At 33.2% G+C, this 26,775-nt stretch overlaps 1 protein-coding gene across 4 annotated transcripts; it reads left to right on the forward strand.

Moving 5' to 3' along the window:
• Window positions 1–1,722: 1,722 nt before the first annotated feature.
• Window positions 1,723–21,656, forward strand: LOC105786158 (sister chromatid cohesion protein PDS5 homolog B). 4 transcript variants are annotated; one of them, XM_052634740.1, is made up of 31 exons: window positions 1,723–1,986; window positions 2,406–2,639; window positions 2,728–2,909; window positions 3,832–3,952; window positions 4,723–4,944; window positions 5,121–5,337; window positions 5,443–5,588; window positions 5,666–5,823; window positions 5,893–6,042; window positions 6,112–6,160; window positions 6,605–6,793; window positions 7,587–7,766; window positions 8,317–8,456; window positions 8,757–8,883; window positions 10,123–10,263; window positions 10,372–10,437; window positions 11,476–11,612; window positions 16,509–16,626; window positions 16,897–17,028; window positions 17,119–17,315; window positions 17,422–17,569; window positions 17,677–17,814; window positions 17,892–17,963; window positions 18,807–19,217; window positions 19,366–19,433; window positions 19,518–19,569; window positions 19,983–20,069; window positions 20,580–20,626; window positions 20,956–21,008; window positions 21,152–21,222; window positions 21,407–21,656. In XM_052634740.1, exons 1-31 carry the CDS (start codon window positions 1,891–1,893, stop codon window positions 21,437–21,439), a joined length of 4,182 nt encoding a protein of 1,393 aa, XP_052490700.1. In that variant the 5' UTR covers window positions 1,723–1,890; the 3' UTR covers window positions 21,440–21,656. The 4 variants fall into 4 exon arrangements, with proteins under 4 accessions (XP_052490700.1, XP_052490702.1, XP_052490697.1 ...); XM_052634742.1 differs by having other exon boundaries at window positions 20,583–20,626; XM_052634737.1 differs by having other exon boundaries at window positions 1,724–1,986; window positions 20,583–20,626; window positions 20,917–21,008.
• Window positions 21,657–26,775: the final 5,119 nt, after the last annotated feature.

A 26,775-nucleotide genomic window follows, 5' to 3' on the forward strand; every position in this document is an offset into this window, starting at 1 on the left:
TTTTCCTTAGCTCTCTCTCGGACCCTTAACAACCATCATCAACCTAAGCTACTCTCAACTGTTAGAACCATTCCACCACTTACAATCACCTCTCCCTTAAAAAAAACACCACTTAGACTCTAAATCTAAGCTCTCTCACCACCATCTTTACCATTTTAGCTCACCCATCACACCTAACAGACCACCACCAAGCTCCACTTCAACCATTCTCACCACCACAGTAAATCCTTTTATAGAACCAATCCGATTACCAACCCCAAAACCAATTATTCGTAAAACCAATAAATACAATCATATTAAAAAAATAAAATAAAGGATAAGCCCCTTTGTTCAAACAATGACTTGCAAATCAATGAAAGGATCATAAAAAAAAAAAGCAAAATAAAGTAAAAGGAAAAAAGAAAGAGGAGACTTATCTTGAATCTACCGTGCATGGCACTTCGAGCATTTATCTTCCAATCCAAATGGTGGAAAGGACGAGCTCGACAAAAGGAGCAACATACTATAAAAACAAGCCAATCTAATGGTCAACGACGACATGGTAGGAGACTATTTCGCTACGTTTATTTTAAATATAGAAAAATCCATGACGATTTGATGAAATGGAAGACATATTCAAAAAGATCATGAGAAAACGAGTTTAGAGGGTGAAATTTGGGCTCCGCCGGCCACCGGTGATGACGACCTGACGCCGGAGTTGATGGATTTTGAGTTTGGAGTTTGGCCATTACAGAGAGTAGGGAGCATTTAAGTTAGAGAGAAAGGGGAAGAAAAAAAATGGAAAAAGGGTAAAAACGAGAGACAAAAAGTTAATAAAGGGATTTAAATGTTAAATGAAGATTACACGAAATCCACATCATCATTTAAGGACAAATTTGTGTGATATTAGATTTTTGTAACATTTTTAATGTCAAGTAACCTTCTAATAATTAAAATGTTACAAATTAATAAAGTTGATGACTATTTTAATAAATTATTTAAATGTTAAATTAATAAATTTACTTTTATGATTCATATAATAAACAAATTTATTTTTTGACTTATAACAAACAAATTTAATTTTATGACTCATACTTTTACATAACAAATAAATTTACTTTCATGACTCATACAAAATGTAAAACATCTAATCCCATCTAATCACTTTCATAGTCTGTACTAACATCAGAAGTGATGTTCAGTTCTTCTATCATCTTTATTTTTTCTTCTTTAGCTCTGTAGCACTTTATCTCCATCTGTTCAATCTTTTGTTCAATACCATCACGTGAGCTGTCAAGAAGTCCAAGCTGACGTATTTTCTATTGCACTGCTAGAAAACCATGGATAGTCTTGTGACCATTCTTTTGAATCTGATATATTTAACTGGTTATCTTCTAATACCTTTTTCAACTATTTTATCGGTGATTCAATCTTTATGTCCCATAATACTAATGTATCTCCTCGGGGCCATATTACTTAAATATAAGCTACTATTTTTATAATTCACTCAATTTTATAACATATATTTGCGGTAGTGTATACGCTATAATCGAAACGCTTATCAACCGAGACAACCTTGAATAAAAGAATACGAACAAAGGTGCCACAATCTGACCGGGCCACGAACAAAGGTATGGACCTTGGGCTGGGCTGGCACTGGCACTGGCGTAGTCAATACATTCAATGCCGTCGGATCTCATCATCATCAGTCACCACCTAGACTCAGCGCGTCACGTTCACGCGCTTCAGAGGGCGGGATTTTCCCTCTTAAACCGGGGCATCCTTTTCTCGTTTCTTCAATTCTCCCTCCCAAAAAGAAACCCTCAACATCCTTACTCCTCCATGCCACTACTGACTTTTTTTCTTTATTTTTTTTTCCCTATCAAACCTCTCTGTAGCATTCCTCCCTAAATGGAAGAGTCCACATTGCAACTCATCTCTGGAATCGGCGCCAAACTCGGCCAACTCGCTCGCCCTAACAAAGATGTCCTCGTCAAATCTCTTCGTGTAAGCATAAGTTTCTTCTTCTTCTTCTCTCTGGAAAAAGGAAAAGTAAATTCTCTCAAAAAAGTCGCTAGGACTGTCTAATACCACTGATTATGGAGTGTTTACAGCGAATGGTTTGGTGCTGATATTCTTATAGTTGATTAAATTGATACTTACGAACATGGATTTACTTCGAAATTTGAATGAGTAAAATGTCGAATATGTCTTAATATTCTATCGAATATATATATTATGTACTTGGCTCTATAGTTCAATGTCTTGGATCATGCTTTATTTAGTTAAATTTACTAATTATTTTTTTCCTCTAAAATTTCGTAATTAAGTATTTTCCTAAGAGCTTCTTTGATAGAATTCAAATTTTTTGAGGAAAAAAAAAACTTCTGTGTGATCTTCCATGTGGCTGAAAATTCTCTTCACAGCAAGTTGTGAGCGCATTGTCACAAATAGAGCAGCCTTCTGTGGTAGAAGTTGCTGCAAAGGCACAAGTGTTGCGAAAACTAGAGGCAGCCACAAAGCCATTGAGGAATTCTATTGTTAAGCACGGTCTACCTAACCATACTGATAAAGATGTTAGACTTTTGGGGGCCATCTGTGTCAGTGAGTTTTTTCGGATCCTGGCACCCCAACCACCCTTTGCAGATAAACATCTTAGGGTAACATTTTTTTCTTTTTGGTATTGTTGTACACCATTGTCATTTCGCTCCTTTTTATCACTCAAGAGTCCAAACTCTTTCATTTCAGGACATTTTTAAACTCATTATCAGTATTTTCTCGGAGCTTGCTGATACTACAAGTGCATTCTTCTCAAGGAGGGTTAAAATATTGGAGACTGTTGCTCGATGTAAATGTTGTGTGATAATGCTGGATATTGGTTGCGATGATTTGATTCTTGAAATGTTTAAGACTTTCTTCTCTGTTGTGAGGTCAGATGCTTTTCTCTCTTTACTTCCTGTATATATATGGTAATTAATTATCTTTTCTTTTTAATTAAACAAATTGTAAGATATTGTGTCTTGAATGAACCTTTTTGTATGATCTCTTTTCATGCAAGATTAACCTACGAGGAGTATTTATTTTTCAATCTATCTTGTTGTATTTGCCTCTGAATTGGAACATACTTTAACTAGAGTTAAGAAAGTGTTACAGTTTTTCCTCCCAATCATTTAATTCACGATAAACAAACTTGAAAAAAGTTCTCATTGCCTCTAAAGTAAACTGTTAATTTTTTTATGTTCTACTTGCCAGTCAGGTTTTGGTAACTTATTTCTGACATTAGAGCCTCCATTATTTATTGTAGCTTTGAATTTTGCATCAACAATTGTACCTTGAATTAACTTAGTCCCTTCTGTATGATCTTTTTCATACAAGATTAACCTATAAGGCCTATATATTTTTTAATCTGTCATGTTTTAGGTGTCTCTGAATTGAGACGAACTTTTTGTTAAAGTTGAGAAAATGTTACTGTTTTTCCTACTAATCTTTTAAGTCATGATAAATATACCTGATAAAAGTTACGGTTCTACTTGCCTCCCAAGTTGACTTGTTAACGTTTTCATGTACCACTCACCATGCAGATTTTATTAACTTATTTGAGAGCCTCCATTAAATTTATTATAACTTTGAATTTTACATGTTTATCTCTCCTAGTTGAATGCTAGTGAAATGTTTTACCTCTGAAATTCTTTTATTTTTAATGCAATCATTGTATACTGTGGAGCATTTATTGCCTCTGCATGTGAGCCTTTTCTTTTGACCCATTTGTTTATTGCTTCACTACTCTTACTGTTTTGACTTTCCATTTTGTATATGCCGTGATGGTAAAATGTCATTTTTCTTTATTCACAGAGATCACCATCAACAGAGTTTAATCAATGATGTCTTGTCTATAATGACTCATATCCTAAATGAGGAAGTATCCCACCTGCTTATGGATGTAATTTTGGGAAATCTTATACAGGAGAGTAAGGTGAGTGCTGGCAGACTTTTATTTTTTGGTTCAAGCGAGACTGTATTTAACTTGTGTACCTGAACTTTGAGCCAAAAAGGGGTTTATGCATTGTTGGAGGAGGCAATATGAACTGATATTGATTTAATGTGTCAATATATATGATATGCATTAGATATTTCCCAGATGCTTTCTCATTTAAGTAGGAGTTGTGTCATTTGTTGGCACGGGAATGTGTGAAAATATCCTTTGAATTTACTTGTTGGTGGCAGAGGTCAGAAACCTCTTATTTACATTGTTAGGTCACACACTCTAATCTCTCATCAGATGTCATGAAGTTTGACTGTTGCTTATGCTCGCCAGGTTGGGATTTTAATTTCGTTTGAGATTTTGATGATTCAAGGTATCCTTAGGATTGAGCTACTGTTTTTTGTAAAAGGACATCACCTTGTCATTGTGTCTATGATTATGCATAGAATTTATTTGCAACTGATGGTGCATTCTGATACTGGTTGCTCTTATTCTGGTTGTCGTACATTTTCAAGTTCAAAGTATTGCATATATACTAGTTAAGAAGAATACTGTGATTATTTATTTTGCAATTCAAATAGAGCTAAAATTTTTTGTTTGTCAGTGTTTACTTCAGTAGCATGGTTGTGGACCATTTTCCATATATCATACTAATACCATATTGTAGATTATCAGCAGCTCGTGGTAGATGAGATTTTTCCATTTATGCATGTAAAAGTGAAAATTTTGAATATTTGTTTACATTAATGTCTGTTATGTAGGATGCCACTTCCGCAGCTTCTCAGCTTGCTGCCTCTGTTATCCAAAGTTGCGCAGAAAAGCTTCAGCCATTTGTTTGTGGGTTTTTGACATCTTGCTCCTTGGATAGAGATTCTGTAGGTAGCAAACTCAAAGAATTCTACCATGAAATTGTGTTAAAAATCTTTCAGTGTGCTCCTGAGATGCTTAATGCTATCATCCCTAGTTTGACCCAAGAATTAATGGTACATCATCCTCATAATGATCTGGCTCTATTTGTTATTCATATTGCTTAAATTGTTTGGATTTAGTATTATGATCTCTTGTTAATTGTTTCCCTACAAAATGTTTTTTATGCTCTAATCTATTAACTTCGAAAATTATTTCTAATTATTGTCGAAATAACATTGTCTATCTACAGACTGATCAAGTTGATGTTCGAATAAAAGCTGTTAATTTAATTGGAAAACTTCTATTACGTCCCGAATACCGTGTTGCACAAAGATACCATGCTCTTTATGTAGAATTTTTGAAAAGATTTGCTGATAAATCTTCCGAAGTTAGAGTTACTGCTCTACAATGTGCTAAAGCTTGTTGCTTGGCCAATCCCTCAGGGATAGAATCTCTTGAACTTCTCCGTAAGCAATTCCATAATTAGTTACCTTGGTTATTGTGCATGTCTTTTTTTCCATAGCCTTCAAATCTGATACTTATTTTCTATCTCTGACTTGCGACCTCAACAGCTGCCATTAAAGATAGACTTCTGGACTTTGATGATAAAGTGAGAATGCAGGCAGTGATTGTTGCCTGTGATATTGCTAGGTCTAACCTTAAATATACTTCACATGAATTCGTATCTGAGTTTACAGAGAGACTTAGGGATAAGAAGGTAAGCTTGTTTTAGGATATTGGTGTGATTAGTATGTTCCTAAAGCTGTGTACCACTCATTTTCCATTCTTGTGCAGATTTCTGTTAGAAAGAAAACCTTGCAGAAAGTGATGGAAGTATATCGAGATTATTGTAACAAGTGTGCAGAAGGGCACATCACAATATGTGATCGCTTTGAGCAGATTCCTTGCAAAGTGTTGATGCTCTGCTACGATAAAGATTGCAAAGAATTTAGGTAGGTATATTTGCACTTGGGCTAAAGAAATCAAAACTTGTCTCTCATAATGTGAAATTTGATGTTTAGGTCCCAAAACATCGAACTTGTTATTGTGGAGGATTTGTTTCCTATTCTCCTTCCTGTCGAAGAGAGGACAAGGCACTGGATCCACTTGTTTTCTCTTTTCAGCCCTTCGCATGTGAAGGCCCTCAGTGCCATTTTATCTCAGAAAAAGAGGTATTTATATTAAATTACTGCTTGAGTGATGGTGGCATATGCTTTATTACCATCTCTTTATGCTTTCAGGTTGCAAACTGAAATGCGGAATTATTTGGTCCTACGACGGAAAGAGAAGGTAGATTGCTTGCACTGCTTTCTGGAAAGTTGTAATGTTTCTTTGAGGGCTTTATGTATCTGCTCTCCTATGACTATTGCTTTCTAATTGAAAAAGGCCTATGTATTACTTGATATTTGCATTTATGTTGCAACCATTACCTATCCAAATATTTACTGTGGTGTGCTTTATTATTGGTCATGGCTTTGGCTTTCTGCCATTCATTTCTTTCCTTGAAATGCATGTAAACATTCCAGAGTTTCATGTCATGAAATGCATGTAAACTTTCTTATTGATGTTATTTCGTTTCCCTTTCCATGACATCATTATAATTGGTATATATAATTAATTCATGTGTTTTATTTTTATTTTTTTTGGGTGTGTGTGTGTGTGTGACACATTTTTGTTCTTCCAAGTTACTGTTTGCTTGGTTTGATTAATAGAGCTGATAAATTCTTATTGCAGGAGATTAATTCAGAGGATATGCAGAAGAAGTTGAGAAGCTCTTTTGTGAAAATGTCAGCTTCATTCCCAGATCCATCCAAAGCTGAAGAGTGCTTTGATAAGTTGAGTCAAATGAAGGACAACAAAATTTTCTCTTCACTGGGTCAGTTATTGGATGAAGTGACACTTACAAGTGCCATGGCCATAAGAGTGCGTTGTTTTTCTTGTTCCTTGTAGTTTACTTAATAAAGACTCCAAAATCACATGTTTTCTTTGGGTGCTTTTGCGTCTTTTTGCATGGTGTAATAAGGTTGTCAGGTTAGGTTTCCACATGTTTAGATGATTCTATAATACTACCTACATAAAGTAAGAGGATTGACAACACAGTAAATGATACTTAAGAGAAGAAGTATTTGCTTTAAAATGTCTTTTGCGTTGGGTTGGACTGCAAAAGGGCATGTGATATGGTAAGAAGCACCTGAATGACTATCGAAAAACAGATGTAAAAAATTTGAAGCTGGATTTCTCCACCCAATTTTCTGATTGTGGTAGAGCTTAGTTGGATTCTGTTTGGTATCTTTTCCTTTCTGTGTTGAGGTCTAACTTTTGCAGTTGAAGAAACCCATGTTGATGCGTTGTATGACATACTTAAAACAGAAATTGGCCCTTGTTTTGACCCACTCTTTTGTCATATACTGTTTTCAGTACTAGAATTTGAAAAAAAATGCTAATTAGGGTAGAAGCGTGGGATTTAAATGGATCAGTTCAAGTTTAATCATCAGAGTATTCCGTGTCATATGCTGTTGGGTGCTGCATGCTTGTGATTACTTGTTTTGTGGTTAATAGGAAGGTTTGACTTGTTTTTGTTGATGAACATGTTGTCAAACTTGCTTAAACATTTAATGTTAAGTACAAAATGTTATATTCCCTTGTTTTCCCCTTTGTATTTCTGGTTCTTTAATCTTCTCTATAACTTGACCAAAATTTTACCTATCCTTTTCAGGATAAACTCCTTAAAGTGATAGGGAATAAACATCCACACTATGAGTTTTTGCAGTTGCTCTGCTCGAAATGCTTGTTTAATATATTTGACTCCGAGCATGTCAGTTGCATTCTCAATCTTATCTCCAGTGGTGGCTTGGAAAGCTATCATTTGGAAGCCTTTTCTATTGAGCTACTTCTGGTAAGAACAATTGCTTCTAATTGAACCTTGATGGTGATCTTTTTTTTCTTCATTTTAAAAGGGGAGCTGCACTCAGAAGTTTGGCATGCATCATCATGCTCAAGTAGAACTTTATTTTTTAATTGGAATATGTGATGCTAGTAATGGTTACTTGTAATTTTCTGTTTAAATTTATATGCAGAAATAGTAATGATGTTGCTACAAGGCTTTCTTGTCTTTCTTGTTTTGACTCTAGCTATCCACTTTGTTTCCTCTACATTTTATGATCATAAATTCACAATCAAAGATTTTCTGTTCAGTAATAACATCAGTCAGTAATTTGAACATTAGACTTTTTTCTAAACTTAATCTTGAAGATACTTCTTAAGGAGAAATGTCAAAGAGTGAATTTTGGACAGAGAAGTAGTGCCATGATAGAAAATTAATTTTTGAATTGCTTTTTAGTATAGTGGTGTTTGGCAATTAGAAAAGCCTATGTCCTGCATGAACATGAATTTGATTGATTTTTTATAGATTTCAATTTTTCTTAAATTACATTTATGTGATACAGGTTATCATCAGCAATTTCCCTTCACTCATGAGGGGTTCAGAACTTGAGTTATGCCTGTTGTTTGAAGAGAAGTATCTGATTCATGATAAGATCATTCAAGTTTTAGTGAAAGCAGGACCTCATATCTCTGTTAAATTTAGGTACTTTCTACCTTTTTTTCTGAGCTTTGCACTTGATATTTATATTAGAACTCTGATAGAAAATGTGTTTTGAATTTCACAACCTTAAATACAATCTGTAGTCTGAAATAGGGATTTAACATTCATCAACGATTTATTATTATTTAAATTCTCTAAACAGCAAGCTGATGTCAAACTAGTTTAGGAGGTTGCAAGTTTCTTGAGTTATTGTGCTGACATTCTAATCATCCTTAAAATTTTTTGTTGGGTTCTATGCAACATGTTTTCACTTTTTTCCTTATCTATGTCCTTCACATGCAGTGATTTTTACCCTGTTTTGAAGAAGATCTGTCTTGAGGGAACTCGCCCTCAGTCGAAATATGCTGTTTCCGCAATTGCTTCACTAATAGATGTATCTGAGCCTTACGTTTTCTCAGAATTATGTGAGGTGTGCTTATCTCAATTTTATTTATTTATATAAATGGAAAAAGAGGATGTGTGCCTGGCACACCAAGTGAAGAAGATGTGAAAAAGGAAAACAAGAAATAGACACATCTTTATTTTAAATTTAGAAACTTGTAAACTCATACCAGTAACCTGAAAGATTAGGCCTCTAACTGCTTTTTTGTTAATTGCTAATTTACTGAGCCGCATTAGTAAACATCAGTTAAATGGAAGTTGAATGTTGTTGTCTTTAGTGCATTTGGATGGAAAATATTAAAATTTTGAAGAATTTTGAAATGAAGTCATTTTAAAATGCATCATTTCAAAATGCTAGCATTTGTAATTGTTCTGTTTGAATAAATATTGCTTAGAAGGAAATTTAGGCAATTGGAATTTCATGAGATAAAAAAATTGTAAATGAAAAATGATAATATAAAAAATAAAAATTTGCAATGAGCATTGCTAGATTTGTAAAAATGGATAGATATTATTACAATATAAAAATAAAAATATGTATTAGGGTTAAATAAAAAGATGTCTTAGTTTTGCATTTTATAGTGGACCATGAGGCCTAAAGTGAGGAGATTTGGAGGAGATTTCAAAACCTCTCATGTTGGAACTTCAATAGGAATTTTGAGGTCCTCTAATCCTTTCTCGAAATTCCTCCTAAATTTTGAAAATCTTTTATTTATACCTAAACAAGTAAATTTATTTATTGACTTCTGGAAACCTTGATTGAAATGAAATATCTTCTCCGAATACCCATCCAAATACACTTCAAATGTCGAAATGGGAGGTGGGATCATAAATTGTAGTGTTCTGTTGTCTTTTAGCGGATAAAAAGTCCAAAGGGCAGCTAAATTTTATTTCAGTTTTACATTCAATTACCGGTCACTCTCCCTTGGTTACTTTAATTTTCAATGTCATCTGCCACCTTTTTATATGGTCATGAGAGTAAGTCAAGTTAGCAATATAGTTTAGGAGGTCTTCAATTAGGTTGGTATCTGTCCTTAACTAAAGCATTTGACAGAAGTGCCAACCTAGAGTTGAAGCCTGATTGTAATTTTGGTCTGTAGTTGGACATAATTTGTATGCTTTTCAAGGCTGAAGAGGGTTGCCTGTGGTAATTTAAAAAAAAAAACGTGTATTGCAAGAGAAAAACAGCTATATTTTCAAAGCACTGATTGATGTGTTTCAGTGCCTTTTTGATGACCATGACAATATTTTATCTGTTCAAGTTCAGGAACTTGTGAATTCTCTACATCATGGGCGGAATACGGCAACGGTTTTGCAGTCATTGGGCTGTATAGCCCAATATTCTGTTTCAACTTTTGAAAATCACGATAAAGAAATCACGCAATATGTGTATAAAAAGATTTTGCAGGTATCTGATTTCTGCTTACTTTGTCATCCTAGAATTTAGTGGCTGGAGCATCTAATTTGCTTTTGGTAGTTTTTATGTGCTGACTAATTTGAAATTTAATCTCTGAAGGCAAAGTCATTGGATGATCCTTCAGTCATTGAGGATAGCTCCGGTTGTACTACTTGCAAATTAAAGGTTAGTGTCAAGAGGGAGCTTTCCTATGTAAAGTCGTAATAATTATATATGTTGATTTCCTCTAGAGTGGAGTTTGATGTTTTAATAATTAAATTTATCTTTGAACTACAGCATTGGCATAAACTGATTTAATGCAAATTTGAGGGAGTATTCAATTAAATGGTGATCAAATGACTGAGAGCAACTTAGGTTCAGCTTGCAGACCAAACAATGTATTCTTATCATGTTTCATAATACAAGAAAATTATTACTGGGAGGATTTGTGGGTGAGTTTTGTTAAGGCAATAATGGTGGTAGTGATTACTTTAGTTGTCTACTGTTTATTACAAGGGTTTTGCTCAATTTACAAGTTATTAGCAAGTTGAGATCATTAAATAATTCATTCAGTTTTTTTAGTATTTCTCTGAAGCAGCAATGATGGATTCCAAAACATTTTATTAATCATACTTCTAATATTGCAAAGGGATAATTTTTTTTCCTGGGCATTGAAGGATATAATGCTACTGTAGCACTTTTCTCTAAATAGTGAATTAACTTTTTAAGTATGTTAAGTCCTTCAAATTCATGTGGTTGGCATGGAGAAAAAGTCCAATAGGGCTGTTTGGGATGAGTGCAAGTCTGGCATTCTAACTTTAACTTTTAACTAGCAGATTAGCTGATATGTCATTTTGTATATTGGTCAACGGCTGCTTTAAGTAAACTGCCACTTGTGCTAAACTGCTTTAACTCTTAAATTCTGAGTCACTGTGATCTTGAGATATGATGGTCTTGTGAAGAACATTTTTGATTGTTCCTATCCAGATTATTTCTAGAGAAAGGTGACATTTAGATATTTTTTTCTTTCTTGAAAGAACCAAGAGACTGTAGAAATAAGCAACTTCTGATTCAATGGCTTATATTTTAAGCTTCAGGTGCTCTAATATAATTTTTTAGATTTTGAAACGAAGCTACAACAATGATATAATGAACTTAGGAGATATTATTTCACTGGCTGGTAGGTCTTTATGGCTAATTTAGTTTGATGACAATCCTTTGCAGATTTATGGGCTTAAGATGCTTGTCAAGAGTTTTTTGCCCCATCGAGGGTCTCAGATCAGTAGACCAATTAATTCATTGTTGGGCACTTTGTTGAAGATGCTTCAGAAAGAGGATGTGCTTGATGATATCATCTCATGGTGCGTTCTAAAAGATTTACATTGTATATTGCCTTACCTCCACTTGGAATAATCTTTACTTCATCTCTTCATACTTCTTGACCCTCGTTGTTGGAAATAGATTATAGCTCTTATGATTTGAAAGTCTACTTTAAATGTGAAGGTCACTGCAAGCAGTTTTCTGTCCTACATAGTAATAATTTGTAATTAGAAAGTGAGAAAAGCAAATCTTCAGTGAGTATTTTGGAGAGAATTAGGGAGAAAATTATTCTACCTTGATTAAAAGCAATCACTGCCCTTTTGGAATACCACTTATGGACTTATTGAGATGGAAAAGAAAAGAACAGATAGGAAATGTATTTATGTTGTGGGAGGGAGTTTGGTCCTGCCAATTATGAGGTAGGGATAGAGTGACATTTTAAGTCTTTATTTATGATGGAGAGTAAGAAGTAATATTGTTTATGAGTTAGATCCCATCTGACCACTTTTACATAGGACCAATTAGCGTAGCTTCAAAAATCTATGATTGTTCTATTAGAGTGTGATTTGGTTAATGAGCCTTAAATGGGACTTTTGCACTTGGCTTATTAGTGAATATAAAAGAACCCTTATATGATTTATATAACAAATAAGATTGTTCATAAACCCAAATTTGCTAGAACTTACCTACATTCTGTCTTGGCTTGTTGTCTAATTTGTTCATTTATTTGAATAGACAAATATAAATTAGTCTAAAGTAAGGTCTAACTGGTGTTGTAGCATTTACCATTGTTCTCGCAAGGATTAGTACCTAAATCTTACTAAGTACTGGGATTCTAAAATAAAAATTAATTAACAAATAAAGTAAAGCAAATGTAGGATCACAACTTCACTTGAAACATTACTTAAAGTTTGTAATCCCTCAATCTTTCTCCTAATTAATGGAGAAGTCAATCTAGAGTTCTAATGTAATTTATACTTAATTTTGAGTTGCAATTAAACCTATACTCCTAACTTGCTAAATGTTTGGGGAATTAACATTAGAATGAAGGATTAGAAATGGATTGTAATTTTGATTGCATAAGGTTAATAGGCATGTTTATTCTATCAACAAATCAATCATGAAATTAATTAAATGTCTTGATGCTATGTTTAATTTTGTCTAATATTATTTTTCCAAGCTTCACCTCAATTCCCAAATCAGTCTGAAAGGATGACTAATCAATTTAGATTTATGAATATCAAATTAGACAAAGATCTCGAATTCATAAAGAAAAGAAATCAAGTATTACAAAAAAAATTCAAGATCCATTGTAATTCTAGAAAACTAATTTAGTTCTTGAAGAATAAATAAAACTCAAAGCAAAGGAGTCCACTGTCATCAACAATACAAAAGAAATAAAAAAGAGAAAAGAGAAATAGAAGGTTGTCATGCTTGAATCACCAAATTGCTAATTCTCTTTAGATTCTTGCAACTTTGTTTGGTTTCACGTAAATTAGTTTTTGAGTAAATTGGTTTTTGAGTAAATCATATTCTCAAATTTCAACACTCCTCTTCAAGCTAGGTATGTAGATGTTGCTCAAGCCAAGCTTGGAATTTATTTCCTCAAATGTTTTCTTGATAAGTGCTTTTGTTAGGGTATCTATAGCTTGCTTTCTTGTGGGAATGTACTCTAGCGATATATTTCTGTTTCAATTTTTTCTTTGATAAAATGCTTATCTATCTTGATGTGCTTGGTTCAATCATGATATGCAAAGTTTTTTGCTATATTAAGAATCACTTGATTGTCACAGCACACTTGTAGAGATAGTGGTTGAAACCCGTAGCTCAATTTACAATCCTTTGTAGCCAAATTCCTTAACAGATCTCGTGACTTAATGCTCAAATTTCCGCCATGGTGTTACTATGAGAAACAATTGCTTGCAATAACTAGGTATTGACCTTCAATCTTTAGTAGACCTTGTGTAATCAGCATCATTATAGTCCATATCTCTTAGTTTTTTGAGAATAGTCCACAACTAGTTGTTCTTTGTAAGTACTTCAGAATTCTATAAACTTCATCTGTATTTTCTTCAGTTGAATCGTTCATGGACTGACTTAGTACCTGTTGGAAAACCTAAAAAATGGGGAAAGAACTCTTATGATCTTCATTGATACTTGGCAGTATCTTCATATAAACTTCCTCTTCAAAAGCTTCGTTGAGAAGCATTTTTCACATCAAGTTGATAGAAGAGCCAGCCAAGATTTGCAGCAAGGGAGAGGGACACTCTACCGTGTTTGGTTTTGTTGTTGGAGCAAATGTCTTGATAATTGATCCCATACAATTGAGTAAATCCCTTTTCAGCTAATTTGGCTTTCAATCGATTTGTACTCCCATTTACATTTCTTCACAGTGAAGATCCATTTACTTCTCGCTATCCTTCCAAGTAGATCTATTTTTCGGGTTCCATTTTTCTCAAAAGCTTGTAGTTCTTTGAGGACAATTGCCTTCTTTTTAGGGAATTCAAGTGCCTCATGTATTGTACTAAGTATCCGCACTTTGTCAAGATTGCTTACAAAGGCAAAGTGATTTGGTGACAACTTTGCCCATGAGACATTTGTGAATTGCATGTTCTGTACAAGCCCGTTTCCCGTTCCTTAATGTTATTGTTCTATCCTTAGGAAAAGATAAAACAATGTTACCTGGTGATTCTTGAATCTAATCATTAGATTCATGGTTTGGGCCAAATATGTCTTGTTTGTACGGAGGTTTTGGTCTTTTAGAATAGACACTAGAGTATGGTTTGGAATAGGCTCTTGAGTGAGGTAAATAATGTTCGGGTTTGGAAGTGACTTCTATAAATTGATAAGACTTAGGTTCAAATTGGGCACTAGTATGGTTTGATGACTACTCAAGAAATATACATTTGATTAACTTTAGAACCAATTTGCTTTTATTTTGCGCATAGATGTGAACAGAGGTTGACCGCTTGAATTTTCTTATGGGTAGAGTACTCTAAAGGTGTATGTTCGGGAATAATTTCATAAAGGACATGATAGGGCATTCTATTTATTTAATAGAAACAATGCATCAAAAACAGGGTTAGGAATAGTAATGATGTTTAGACTTACAATGGATTTTTTTGTAGGATGGTTATAGGCGCTTAAGGGAGATATAGTGAGATAGTGGATAGAGTGGTCATTTAGTGCATGCTTCACGACCTTTTCTAACAGCAATAGGGAGGTAAATGTCGTTTGTTGGGTCAATATATTTTTTAACAATTTTTGTGTAAAAGTGGGTTAGATCTTATTGTGATCTCATTTCCAAAGCCTGAGTTTGATTCTTGAACTTGTGTAAGTTCTAGAACAATCTTTCTCCTTGAATACACTTGAGAAAACTATGGAAGATTTTGAGTGACACTAGTTGGGAAGTGAGATGACATAGGTTAAGAAGCAAAATTAGGTGACTCAAAAGTGAGAGGTTTAAAGGACTTGAGTTCAACAGCATGAGGATTAGGTGACTTAGAGGTGATAAGTTCAAAGGGCTCAATTTCAATGATACAAGGATTAGGTGATTTGGAAGTGATAGGTTTAGAGGGTTTGCATGTTCAACAAGGGATTGAAGTGGTTCAAAGGACTCTCAAATATTATCTTCCATCATTGAAGTCTCCTTTTAAGTTAGGACTTGGATAAAAAATGGTATTTTTTTGCGTAGGTGACACCAATAGAGATGTAAAAAATTATCATTTATGTGGCATTAAGAATAGTTTCCCCAAAATCAGACTTACACACATTCTCTTGAAAGAGAAAAGCATGGGATAGTGTTGAGTAAATGCTCATTTTTTCTCTCAGCTACCTCTTTTTGCCAAGGTGTATTGACACATGATGAATCATGCATAATGCTTTGTGATTTGAAGTATGGTGACAGAATTTGGTCGAAATAAGCTTTACATTTTCTGTCCTAGAGCTTTTTATTCCAACTCCAAAATGGTTTTGAATTGTTGAGTGAAAATTAGGTATAACGAAGCTAACATCAAATTTTTGTTCAAGGAGGGAGAGCCATGTAACCCTAGTGGAAATATTACTATAGTGACAGCAATGAAGGCTAAAACAGGACTGTAGTGCAGCAATGAAGGTTGAAACAGGAGAGAAACAAAAATAGAATGCAACAATGAAGGCTGCTCTTGAAAGAATAACAAATCTCCAAAAAATTACATAAAGCTTTGATACCATGTTAGAGAATATAAGGAGAAAATTTTTGAAATTCTTATTTATCTACCTTCACAGTACATGGTACTATATAGGGTATTGCAAATGGACAAATAAGAATGTAAATCATAATAAAATAATATCCTAATCAAATCCCTCAATTTAAGGGATTTTGAACTAATCTTCCTAACCTATTTCCAGCTCTACACTTTGACATCTATATATAAATATATAGAGAGAGAGTGAGAGACAGAACTACACAAAGGGAGGTAGCGCTCTTCCATTCTTTGTGTTCCCTTTCCCTTGATTATAACTTGAGACCTCCAAGATGGAGTCTTTTTAAGTTCTAAACATTGGGTGTCTGCTTTGATATATCTTCTAATATTTTTCTTTTCATTATTCTTTCCAAAAAGTTTAAGACATATGGATTTTGATTTAGTAAAAGAATGTTCCTGACATGTTCAACATTGTATATTAAAGCAATTATTTGACTAAGAGTCTTTGGCTGTACTAATTTTTTACCAAGATTCAGATGATTTTGCAATTACTGCTGTCAATGCAAGCATTAGTTTTCTTTTGAAATTAATCTGACTCCTCAATCAGTGTATGAGATGTCTTTTCTTTGAAAGAGTAGGTTACATTTTAGAAATGAAGATACACCTGCAAAATTTTATGTGATTATTTCATTTCAGGAGAATATTGGCAACCTTTACTCATTGCTTGAGCATTGGCTTTATGTTCTAATGCAGTGCAGGTGATAGGGATTATATAAGATTGGCTGCTGCAAAATCTGTTCTCCAACTTTCTAGAAGATGGGACCTACATATATCTCCAGATATCTTTTGCCCCACAATTTTGATGGGAAAGGTAAGTAGTTTGATCTAGCAATTTGAATTCTAAGCACTTCTTTCAAACTCCTATTGCTAACCATGTAAAACATGCCCTTTGATTTTAACTTTTTTTGCTTAATAATAAAAGATAAAAATATACTTTGTTTAAAGTGTGCCTTCATTTTTCATGTTTCTTCGTGCGTACCTCAGCTTTCAGTTTTCCTGGAATTGTTAGTAATTGTTCATTTTAAGTTATATTATATCCTTGTATTTCTGGTTAATTACTTTTATTCCTCTCCTATTCCAGGATGATTCTTCTTCTGTCAGGTTATCATTTCTGGATAAAACGTACAAGCTGTTGAAGGAACGAGTTATACCTATAAGATATGCTTGTGCTTTTACTCTGGCTACTGCTGATGGCTTCAAGGATCGACAGCATGTATGCATTTCTTTTTCTTAATATATCTTGCAAATATAATTTGTATTATTTTCTTTTTACTAATTCATACAAGCTGATTCGCTCTTCTAGTCATTCAAATACATGGTGGAGTTTATCAAGGAATACAATAGAGAAGCTCAAAAACGCCGAACATCCATGGTGCAGGGAGGGTCAATTGTAGACTACCCAGCATATTTGGTGGTATTCTTGATCCATCTGCTTGCGCATGATGAAGGCTTCCCACCTGAGGGTTGTCAGGATGAAGCAATCTATGCTCAATTTTGCGGGTAAATGTTGTTCAGAAGTCAAGTTCTGAATTTTGGTTAACCTCAAACCGTACATGGGTGCATTTGCCAACATTGATGATGTTAATTTTTTTTTTCCTTTTTGCAGTCCACTTCTTTTCTTCTTACACACATCAATCAGCTCTAATAACGTTGATGATGATATGGATATTGTTAACGTTGCTGCTTTCTATTTGTATTATATATTTCGTGCTATTAAGAGAGCAAAGGATGCTGTTGATCTTCAGAGAACACCTGTGAGATATTTTTTAATTTTATAGAAATCCTTTATGGGTGAATAGTGTTTTTTGTTTCAATGCAACAAGATGCTTTGTGAATAATAAGGCTATTTCTTACAATGCAGAGGTTGCACTTTCTTGCTGATGTTGGAATTTCTGGTGTAAATTCATTTTATCAGAAAGGCATCTCCTCTTTACCCAGACCAGAAAAGATTTTGCTTCCATCATCACTCTATAAAATAACTCCTATGAAAAATGAAGAGGCAAGTTCCCAATGACATGTTTCCTTTTCTAAATGTAAAATATTTTATCCGAATTCTAATTTAGTTCTTCTATGCAGGCTAATTGGAAATCTTTTACTCATACTTTTGTTGAGAGGGTCGTTCACATTTTCAAGTCTCAAATCTCTCTGGTGCGTATGAAGTTGATATAGGATTGTCATGATTAATATATTGATGAATTTTATATTTGAATGCCATTCATATCAAAGATAGTTGATTCCGCATTGGTTCTGGCAATGTCAACCAATGTACGTTGTTCTGGTAGAAAATTGGAACAATGAACTCTATGTTCTGCATTGGTGAAAATTTCGGATTGTACCAGTTGCACTGTCTTGTTTCACTTGGCCGAAACATTGTGCACCGATTGATGCATTTATAATGTTAAAAGATATAAAATTATTAATTTTTTTTCCGTTTATGGTAATAAATAATAAAACTTTAACATTAGCCATATAAAGTAGAAAAATATTTAAAATAATGAATTTATAAAACAAACTAGAGAAAAAAAAAGAAGGGAAAAAGGCAAAATCTCTAAAAGCTTCACGAGTATAGCTTCATGTGTATGTTTTTATGGAACTTTCATCTTATAAGTTTAGTATGGAATGATTTTGTATGGACTTTGTTTTTAACGTATGGGATGCTGTTTTTTCCCTTGGTTTTCTTGAATTTGTTGGACGGGTTTTTATTTGTGAAGTTTATTGATCAGTATTTTATATAATTGATGAATATTTTATATTAGAAATTTATTAAATCTCATTTATTTTATATTTTTAAATAATTTTTATATACATATATTAAATATTTTTCCAAAACGTCGATAAATCCGAAACAATATAGCGAAATAGATTGGTACGTATATGTACCAATTCTAGTAGAAAAACGGTGTATCCACCGATGCGGTATTCACTATCTTGATTCATATGCCCATGCATGCACACATATATTGGAGATTGTTGATTGCATCTATGTTTCAGCCAGTTGGCTCTGTTCGTAAACGTGGTCGCAAGTGTCATGAGGATGACAGTTTTATCTTGGTTTCACATAAGCATGAAGATTTTTCAACTCGTGGGGCAGATCAAGTGCATAAGAAATCTACAAGGCAGGGTGTCAATTTGGGATGTAGGGGAAGGTGTGCTGTTTCTCCAGATGCACTGGGATCTGTTGGGTCACACAACAAGGATTCTAATGAGCAGGAATATGGTGCATCTAACAGTTCGGAATCAGCTTTGGAAAAAGGGAGGTCCTTTTCTTCACATTCTTTCACTCAAAAACCTTCTCAGATGGAATCAAAAGTTTCAACTCATAAAGTTGAAAGATGTAGCACATCAGACGGAAATGTTGCTGCAGATAAAAACCACACTGCTGGGGCTTCCAATAATTGCAGGGTAAAGTTCAATGCTCCTTTTAGTTCAAAAGTAGTATCTTTCTCTAACTGAGACCATTAATTGTAGGTTTAGCTTTTTTGCGTTTTGCTATCCATATACAAACTGTATATATATTTGACCAATGACTAAGTTCTTTTTAACTAAGCAGGAATCGGGTACCAGAAATGAGGTATTAATTGGGCAGCGGATCAAAGTATGGTCTACCTTTGATAGCTGGTAAGTCAAAGGAAATAGATCTTTCTGCAAGTTTTGCAACATATGCCGGTTTTAGTTTCATTTTGTTTTATCTTTATTTTTCAGTTTCTATTCGGGCACCGTGGATGACTTCAACCCAGAAAACAACACTCACAAGGTAACTGCTTGCACATAATGTTAGTCAATGGAGTATTTGTTCTGTAATATAAATTTTAGATGCTGCTTGGGAACTATGTGAGAAATTCAGTTTAACTGGAGTTGTTGATTTTATTTATTTTGTTGTCTCTAATGTCTTCAAGAAGTAATAGGGTTTTCTTGATTTTGAATTGAATATTCATTCTCATATTTTCTTTTTTCAGTTTATTTATTTTCTTTCTGAAAGAGTTTGTTTTACTATTGTTGACTTTCTTAATTAGCTATAAAATGTGATATAAGTGCATTAACGAACTTCCACACCACACACAGAAAGAAAAAGGAAAGAAACTCAAATGAAAGAGTGACATACTCTGCTTGGCTAAGAGTAAAACAATCCAACTCTTTTGATTAAATTTGTTTCCATGCAATTGACAGATTACATGTGATAGTGGGGAAGTTGAAATATTATGCTTGGACAGTGAGAGCTGGGAGACGATAAGTAACTGTTCTTTGATGGAGAGGGTAAGTGTGAAAGCTACAGTCTTTCTTTTGAGCTTTGAACTGTTGACTTAGCCATACGTTTGTGTTTTGAAGATCTAAAGGAATTGGATTGTGTCCGGTCCCATAAATATGCCAGTCTAGTTAGAATTAGATTTGCTCTTGCCTCTGACTAGAGAACTCAAATTAGTTCTAAATTCTATTATTCTGACTCATTAATTGACGGAAAATTAGCCAACTTGGGAGGAGGGCTGGGTATTGCAGTAGAACCTGGATTTGGTGGCTGCCTTAAATGGCTGATTACCAGCAAACCAAGAAGTTATTGGCAAAATAATCCTGTATCCCTGAAAATTAGAAACAGCAACAAAAATAAAGAATGTTCCCAAAATATGATGACTTTATTGCTGTCAAACCCTACATGATTTTCCATCCAAGCATATGGTTTTTGCGGCATCACTTTCTGATCCTTCATTGTTTGTCTTTCTCTGTGACTTTATCCTACTAATCTTGTTCTGTCCATTTTTTGCATGAAAGGAGGTTCAACCATCAGATAAGCAAAACACCTTGCATTTGCGGCAATGGTGAGTTGATTGTAAAACAAATCGACTATAATGACATGCATCTTACTTTTTCCACCTCCGTGAAATCAGTATTGGACATATTGCTTGTATTATTTCCTTTTGTTAAGTTTATATACTTCATCATGCAAATCAATCTTGTTTTTTTTACTGTCTAGATGTTGCGACTACTGAAGGACTTTTATTTGCTGAATAACTATTGAAGCTATAATAGATATACAAATCAAAACTTATGGATTTTATTCCTCATTGCTGTTTTCTGCTTTCCTTTTGTTGCATTCTGGTTTCAATAGTGTCAAAGACACAGTTGATAAGTTAAGAAGTGATGACAGGCAAGAGTGTAAGACAAAATTAAATATGGAGGATTGTAAGGTTCCTTGCAGAGGTAATTTATCTGTCGCATTTATTATCTATTTTACTTTTCTTTTTCTCCTTTGCAACTCTTGCCTGTTCTTTACATGTGTTGGTCATTAAAGGGCTTTTGTGATATTTTAAATTTATAGAAACGTTTTTAATTTTATGATCCAGAGAAGAAAAAGAAAGAGAGATCCAAAAATTCATCATCAGTATCAAAAGTTATGAATATAGATGAAGATGCTGTAAGTGCCCCATTTATACATTTTTTTCCCTTCTGTTTCTAATATAGGAAATCTTGAAAGACCATTTCTTAGTATTTTCATTCGAAGGAAATATTACCATATTTTCTAAAATATTGGCTGCATTGTTCACTTCACAACATTTATTGTCAAATAAAAGATTGGGTTTTGTTTGGGATTGTTTTAGGTTGCAAGAAGAACACGGAGTAGGAAAGTATAAAGTGGAATCGGAAGGTGTAGTTATTGAGGAAAGTGCAAATGAAATGGCAACTGATTTTACTCACTCTTGCCTGTAATCCCTTGCTACCAATTGGTTTTTATATAAAATATATATATGGTGTTGTTTTATATATTAGCTGTAAAAATGGATCATAGTGTCACCATCTGTAATTACCCTTTTATTTTTTATGGTATACATGTTTTTTGAGGTTGTGGTAGACTTTATTAATTAAAATACAAGAAGATGAAGGCCAGTGGAAACTTGAGCGTCAGAAAACATCCAGCTTTTGATATTGTAATTTTCATAAATTGAAAATGATACGAAAGTTTATATTTTAAAATTAGTTAAGAAATGTGAACTTTGGCTTTTTCTTAGTTTTATTCTTGTTTTAGTGTATATATTGATTAATAAAAGAGTTGCAACTACTACTAAACACATGGTCATAATATTTTGTTAACCGACATAACTATAATATATACATATTTCTTGTTTTAGGGTTAGTATTTGTATATTGGTAGTGTAATTTTTTTATTCTACAACCATTTTAGAAAGTTATGTGTTTTTTTAATAATTACTTTTTTAATATTTAATAGTGGAAAGTGTTGGTATTTCTAGTAATTTTAGCATGGTTTAATTGTTATTATGACCTTAGTGTAATTGCCATTTGAGGTACTTATCAATTTTAAAATCAATTTCCTTATTTTAATCACTAATCAATTTAGTGCATGTATTATTTTATTAATTGATTTAATTTTATAGTACTTAATAATTCAACCTTCTCAATCCGTATTTTGACTTGTAATTGTTTTATTGTAATTATTTTATTAATTTGATTCAAAAATCTAATTTAAAATTGAATTTTATGACACTATTAAAAACCGAGTTGTTACGATATTATCACTTTTCCCTAAAAAGAGTGAGAAGAGCATGCAATTGCATTTCTTCAACAATTAAGGAATAACATGCAATTGTGTTCCTTTAAAAAAAAATTGGAAAGAGCATGCAATTGCTTTTCACTAAATTTGGGAAGAACAAACCATTGCTTTCTGTTAATGTGTTTCCTAAAAAGAAAAAAAATGGAAAGAGCTTGCTATTTATTAAAAAGAAAGTAACAATTAACTTCAAACGTTCTCTAAAAAATGTCTTTAGAACGTATACACTACTAGTAATGGTGACATCAATAAGTTGCTTATCCAACCTTAATATTTTCTTCTTCTTTTTCATTAAAAGAACTGGGAAATATTTGGTGCAATACAAGTGAAAATTTTAAATTCCACAAGTAAAGTTTTAGAAATATATACAATTTTTCACAATCGCCAGACCTTGCCAAGGAAATTGGTAAGTTTTTCCATAAATTTTATTGATTTTTGTTAAAATAAAATAGACATTAAACACCCATTAGTTAATTTGAGGAATTAGTAAGATTTTAGATGAAATTCCATTGATGGTAACTTGAGGAAAATTGAAGTTTAAGGTTCAAAACTCATGCATGTTAATAGCAATTAAGATTATAGTTATTTTGTTAAATTTTTGTGAAAAGTATTGAATTAGACTAGGATTAAGCAAGGATTATATAGTTAAATTATGTGTAATTAATGACCTAATTGTAAGAAATGTAAACTTTGAAGTTTGAAAATAAATAATGGTAGCGGAAGGTCCTATACTATGTTTATAAAGCCAAAATTAAATTTAATTGTGTAAAATTGTGAGTAACAAGTGTTTTGGATATTAGAGTGCTTAGGGATTAAATCAAACAAAAATGCATTCATGTTTATAATGTGTTTTGATATTTGAATTGTGTGATTAATGAATTTTCTCTATTCAAATTTAATTTCATAGTTAAAGACAACGTAGGACCATCCCAAGATAAAGGGAAATCCAAAGCCATCGTCGAATAGATATTTTAGTTTGTGCTCTCATAATTTGAGTTCATTAAATAGTTAAATGTATATGCTTGAATTGCCAAATGATCGAAAATAGTAAACTATCAATATGATTATATTTGAAAGGTACATATAGACTTAATTATGTGATTATGATAATTGGTATGTGATTTGTATATGTTTATGATTGCTTAATATCATATGACGATTGATTATGGAATTTGCATTATTAACATTGTTGGATAAAGTCACGGGTATAGTTCTCTAATGCCTTGGGGGTCGAGAAACGTATCACCAGCTCAAATACCCTGAGAGTACAAGTGTATTTTGATTTAGTTGGTGGGGTCAATGCACTTATGCCCAATTAGCACTTCGGTGTGTATTTAGTGTGATGGTGGATTGATCTGAGTACCCATTCTTATATCCGATTTGGTTAATAGGAGCAAAGATGTAAAAATAACATGTTGAACACATATTTAATTGAAATGAGATATTAATGCTAGTATGAAATATGATTTCGATATGATTAGTCAAATACAAATACTTTGATGGTGCATCAAGATTCATATCTTGTAAACGAGCATCTAAATGAAATGAATATGATTGTACAATAATAAGGTATTTGGTTCCACGGTATATACATGCTAATGAAATTGATAACAATTTAGTTATTAACTAATATATTATGTTTGACATGCTAATGAAATTGATAACAATTTAGTTATTAACTAATATATTATGTTTGACAGGTAGTTGTTTATATGATTTACTTATGTTTATAATTGAATTCGAATTATGTTAGTACCACTGAGTATATTTTACTTGGCGTATAGATTTGTTTGTTTTCGTGTGCAGGTTTCAGATAAAAACTGTAAAAGTGTCGCGGTCAAGCATCCAATTCTCAAGCTCAACTCGGAAGTCATTCCTATCCTATTTTGTATGTATTTATATGTTTTGAGGCCATATGGTATGTACCTAGGTTGGTTGGCTTGTTGCTTAAGTTAGTTTTGATAAGTGACCTCTAATGTTATATTGGTTGAATTTTATCTTTTGATTACTAGTTAATTATGCTTGATTACGTGAGATTGAATGTGCAAATGAATTGGTTTAGTAATGATGTATTGAAGGTTATAATTTAGTAATGTTTGAACATGTTTAGATAGGTTAATTGGATGAATATGTTTAGTGGTACATTTTAGGTATGTTTAGGTTCATTTGGTTAGGCTTTGGACACTTAAAAGTGTAGGATTTCAGTCATTTGGTCATTGAGTCTCGACACAGAAAGAACATGTCTCGAGACTGCTAGAACACATTTCATTTAAAATTTGCATTCAAGAGTTTGAGGTCTCAAGGCATACTTGTATAGTCTCAAGACAATTGTTCCTAGGTCTCAAGACAAAAGAATATCGTAGCTAAATATTTTTTATCCTACTCCAAGTCTCAAGATAGGAACCCCTTATCTCGAGACATTCAAACATCGAAGCAAAAATAAGAAACATGGAAGGTTGGTTTCGAGACATAAAGGACCTTGCTTGGAGCCACAACATTATGTAGTGTCTTAAGACATGTTACTTCAAAAATAAAAATCCCAAAATAATTTATGACTTGTCTTGAGACATGAAGACTCCTGTCTCGAGACATAAATTTAAAATTTAATATTTGAGTTTTGATTTGAGTCTTAACTCTAAAATTAATTCGTATAACCTCGTAAATTGATGAAATGAAATCAATAAGTGTACAAATGCATGCATATGAATTATTTGATGATCGAATTGAATGTATTTGTGTTATAGTAGCTTGAGTTGCTTTAGCAATGTAATATGACATCACACATTCATATTTTATGTTCGGGCCGAATGTAAGGTGTTACAAATATCTTGTTCCTAAATATTTAGGGAAAAATAATGACTTGTTCTTTTCTGATTTTTGTGAAATGCAACAACATTCTCTTTTCACTATTTTAAAGAAAAAATAATAGCATGCTATTTTCAAATATTTGGAAAGAAAAATTGCTATACCCAACTTTTTTTTTTCAGAGAAGAGAAATTCTCAATTTTAAAGAAACATAAAAGTATATTATTTTATGTTTATTTTTTAAAAGCAATTGTATACTCTTTTCATTTTTTAAGGAAAAACAATGGCATATTGGGGCAAAATACCAAAAACAACCAATTTTTTTTTAAATTTACCGAAATGGGCCCGTTATTTTATTATTTACCGGAATGGGCCATTTTCCCCTAAATCGCGTCCACGTCAGTGCGATTTCAGGGGACGTGTCAGCAAATCGCATCCACGTCAGCGTGCTTTATGTCCACGTTAGCAAAGCGCGCTGACATGGACGCGATTTGCTGCCACGTAGTGCGCCCATGTGGACGCGATTTCGCTGTGTTTCTCAGGTTAGGATTTTTAGGGTTTTTAAGATTTTTAGGGGTTTTAGGGAAAAAGTAAACAAATAAGGGATTAGGGTTTAGGGTTTCGTAATTAAATTAAATAAAATTTATTCAAAATTGGATTACGTTTCGTGTTTATGGGTTTTTAAGATTAAATCAAAGCAGGATGATTTATCAGAAGGATTTTTGAAGTCGCGCCCACGTGTACGCGCTTTTGCTACAGTAGGTCCTGGAAAAATAATTTTGAGTTGACGTTTCTGAGCAAATAGTTTAAAAAACACTTCAAGCAGGATGCTTTATGAGAAGAATTTGTGAAATCGCGCCCTCGTGGACTCGCTTTTGCTACAATTGGTCCTGGAAGAAATAATTTCGAGTTGACATTTTTGAGCAAATAGTTTAAAAAACCGCTTCAAGAAGGATGCTTTATGAGAAGAATTTGTGACATCGCGCCCTCGTGGACGCGCTTTTGCTACAGTTAGTCCTGGAAGAAATAATTTCGAGTTGACATTTCTGAGCAAATAGTTTAAAAAACCGCTTCAAGCAGGATGCTTTATGAGAAGAGTTTGTGAAATTGCACCCACATGGACGCGCTTTTGCTACAGTAGGTCTTGAAAAAATAATTTCGAGTTGACGTTTCTGAGCAAATAGTATAAAACAATGCTGCAAGCAGGATGCTATTTGAGAAGAATTTGTAAAATCGCGCCCTCATGGACGCGCTTTTGCTACAGTAGGTCCTGGAAAAATAATTTTGAGATGTTTCTGAGCAAATAGTATAAAATCGCTTCTAGCAGGATGCTATATGAGAAGAATTTATGAAATCGCGCCCACGTGGACGCGCTTTTGCTACAGTAGCATATTTGGGCTGAGGCTATAAATGAGGCAAAAAATGTTCTCAGAATGCATAAGTTATAGCAGAAACAATTTATAGAGGCTAAGAAGGTTAGAGTTTCAAATATGAACGTATTTATGCTGTTATTTACTACAATGGTGAGGTTTGCCACACCTAGAATGGTGTTTTTTTTTCAGAGAATACGGTACGATTGGTTTTTAACCAGAGCATAGA

The sequence above is a fragment of the Gossypium raimondii genome, chromosome 1 (genome assembly GCF_025698545.1).
Source record: "Gossypium raimondii isolate GPD5lz chromosome 1, ASM2569854v1, whole genome shotgun sequence".
Classification (NCBI taxonomy): Eukaryota; Viridiplantae; Streptophyta; class Magnoliopsida; order Malvales; family Malvaceae; genus Gossypium; species Gossypium raimondii.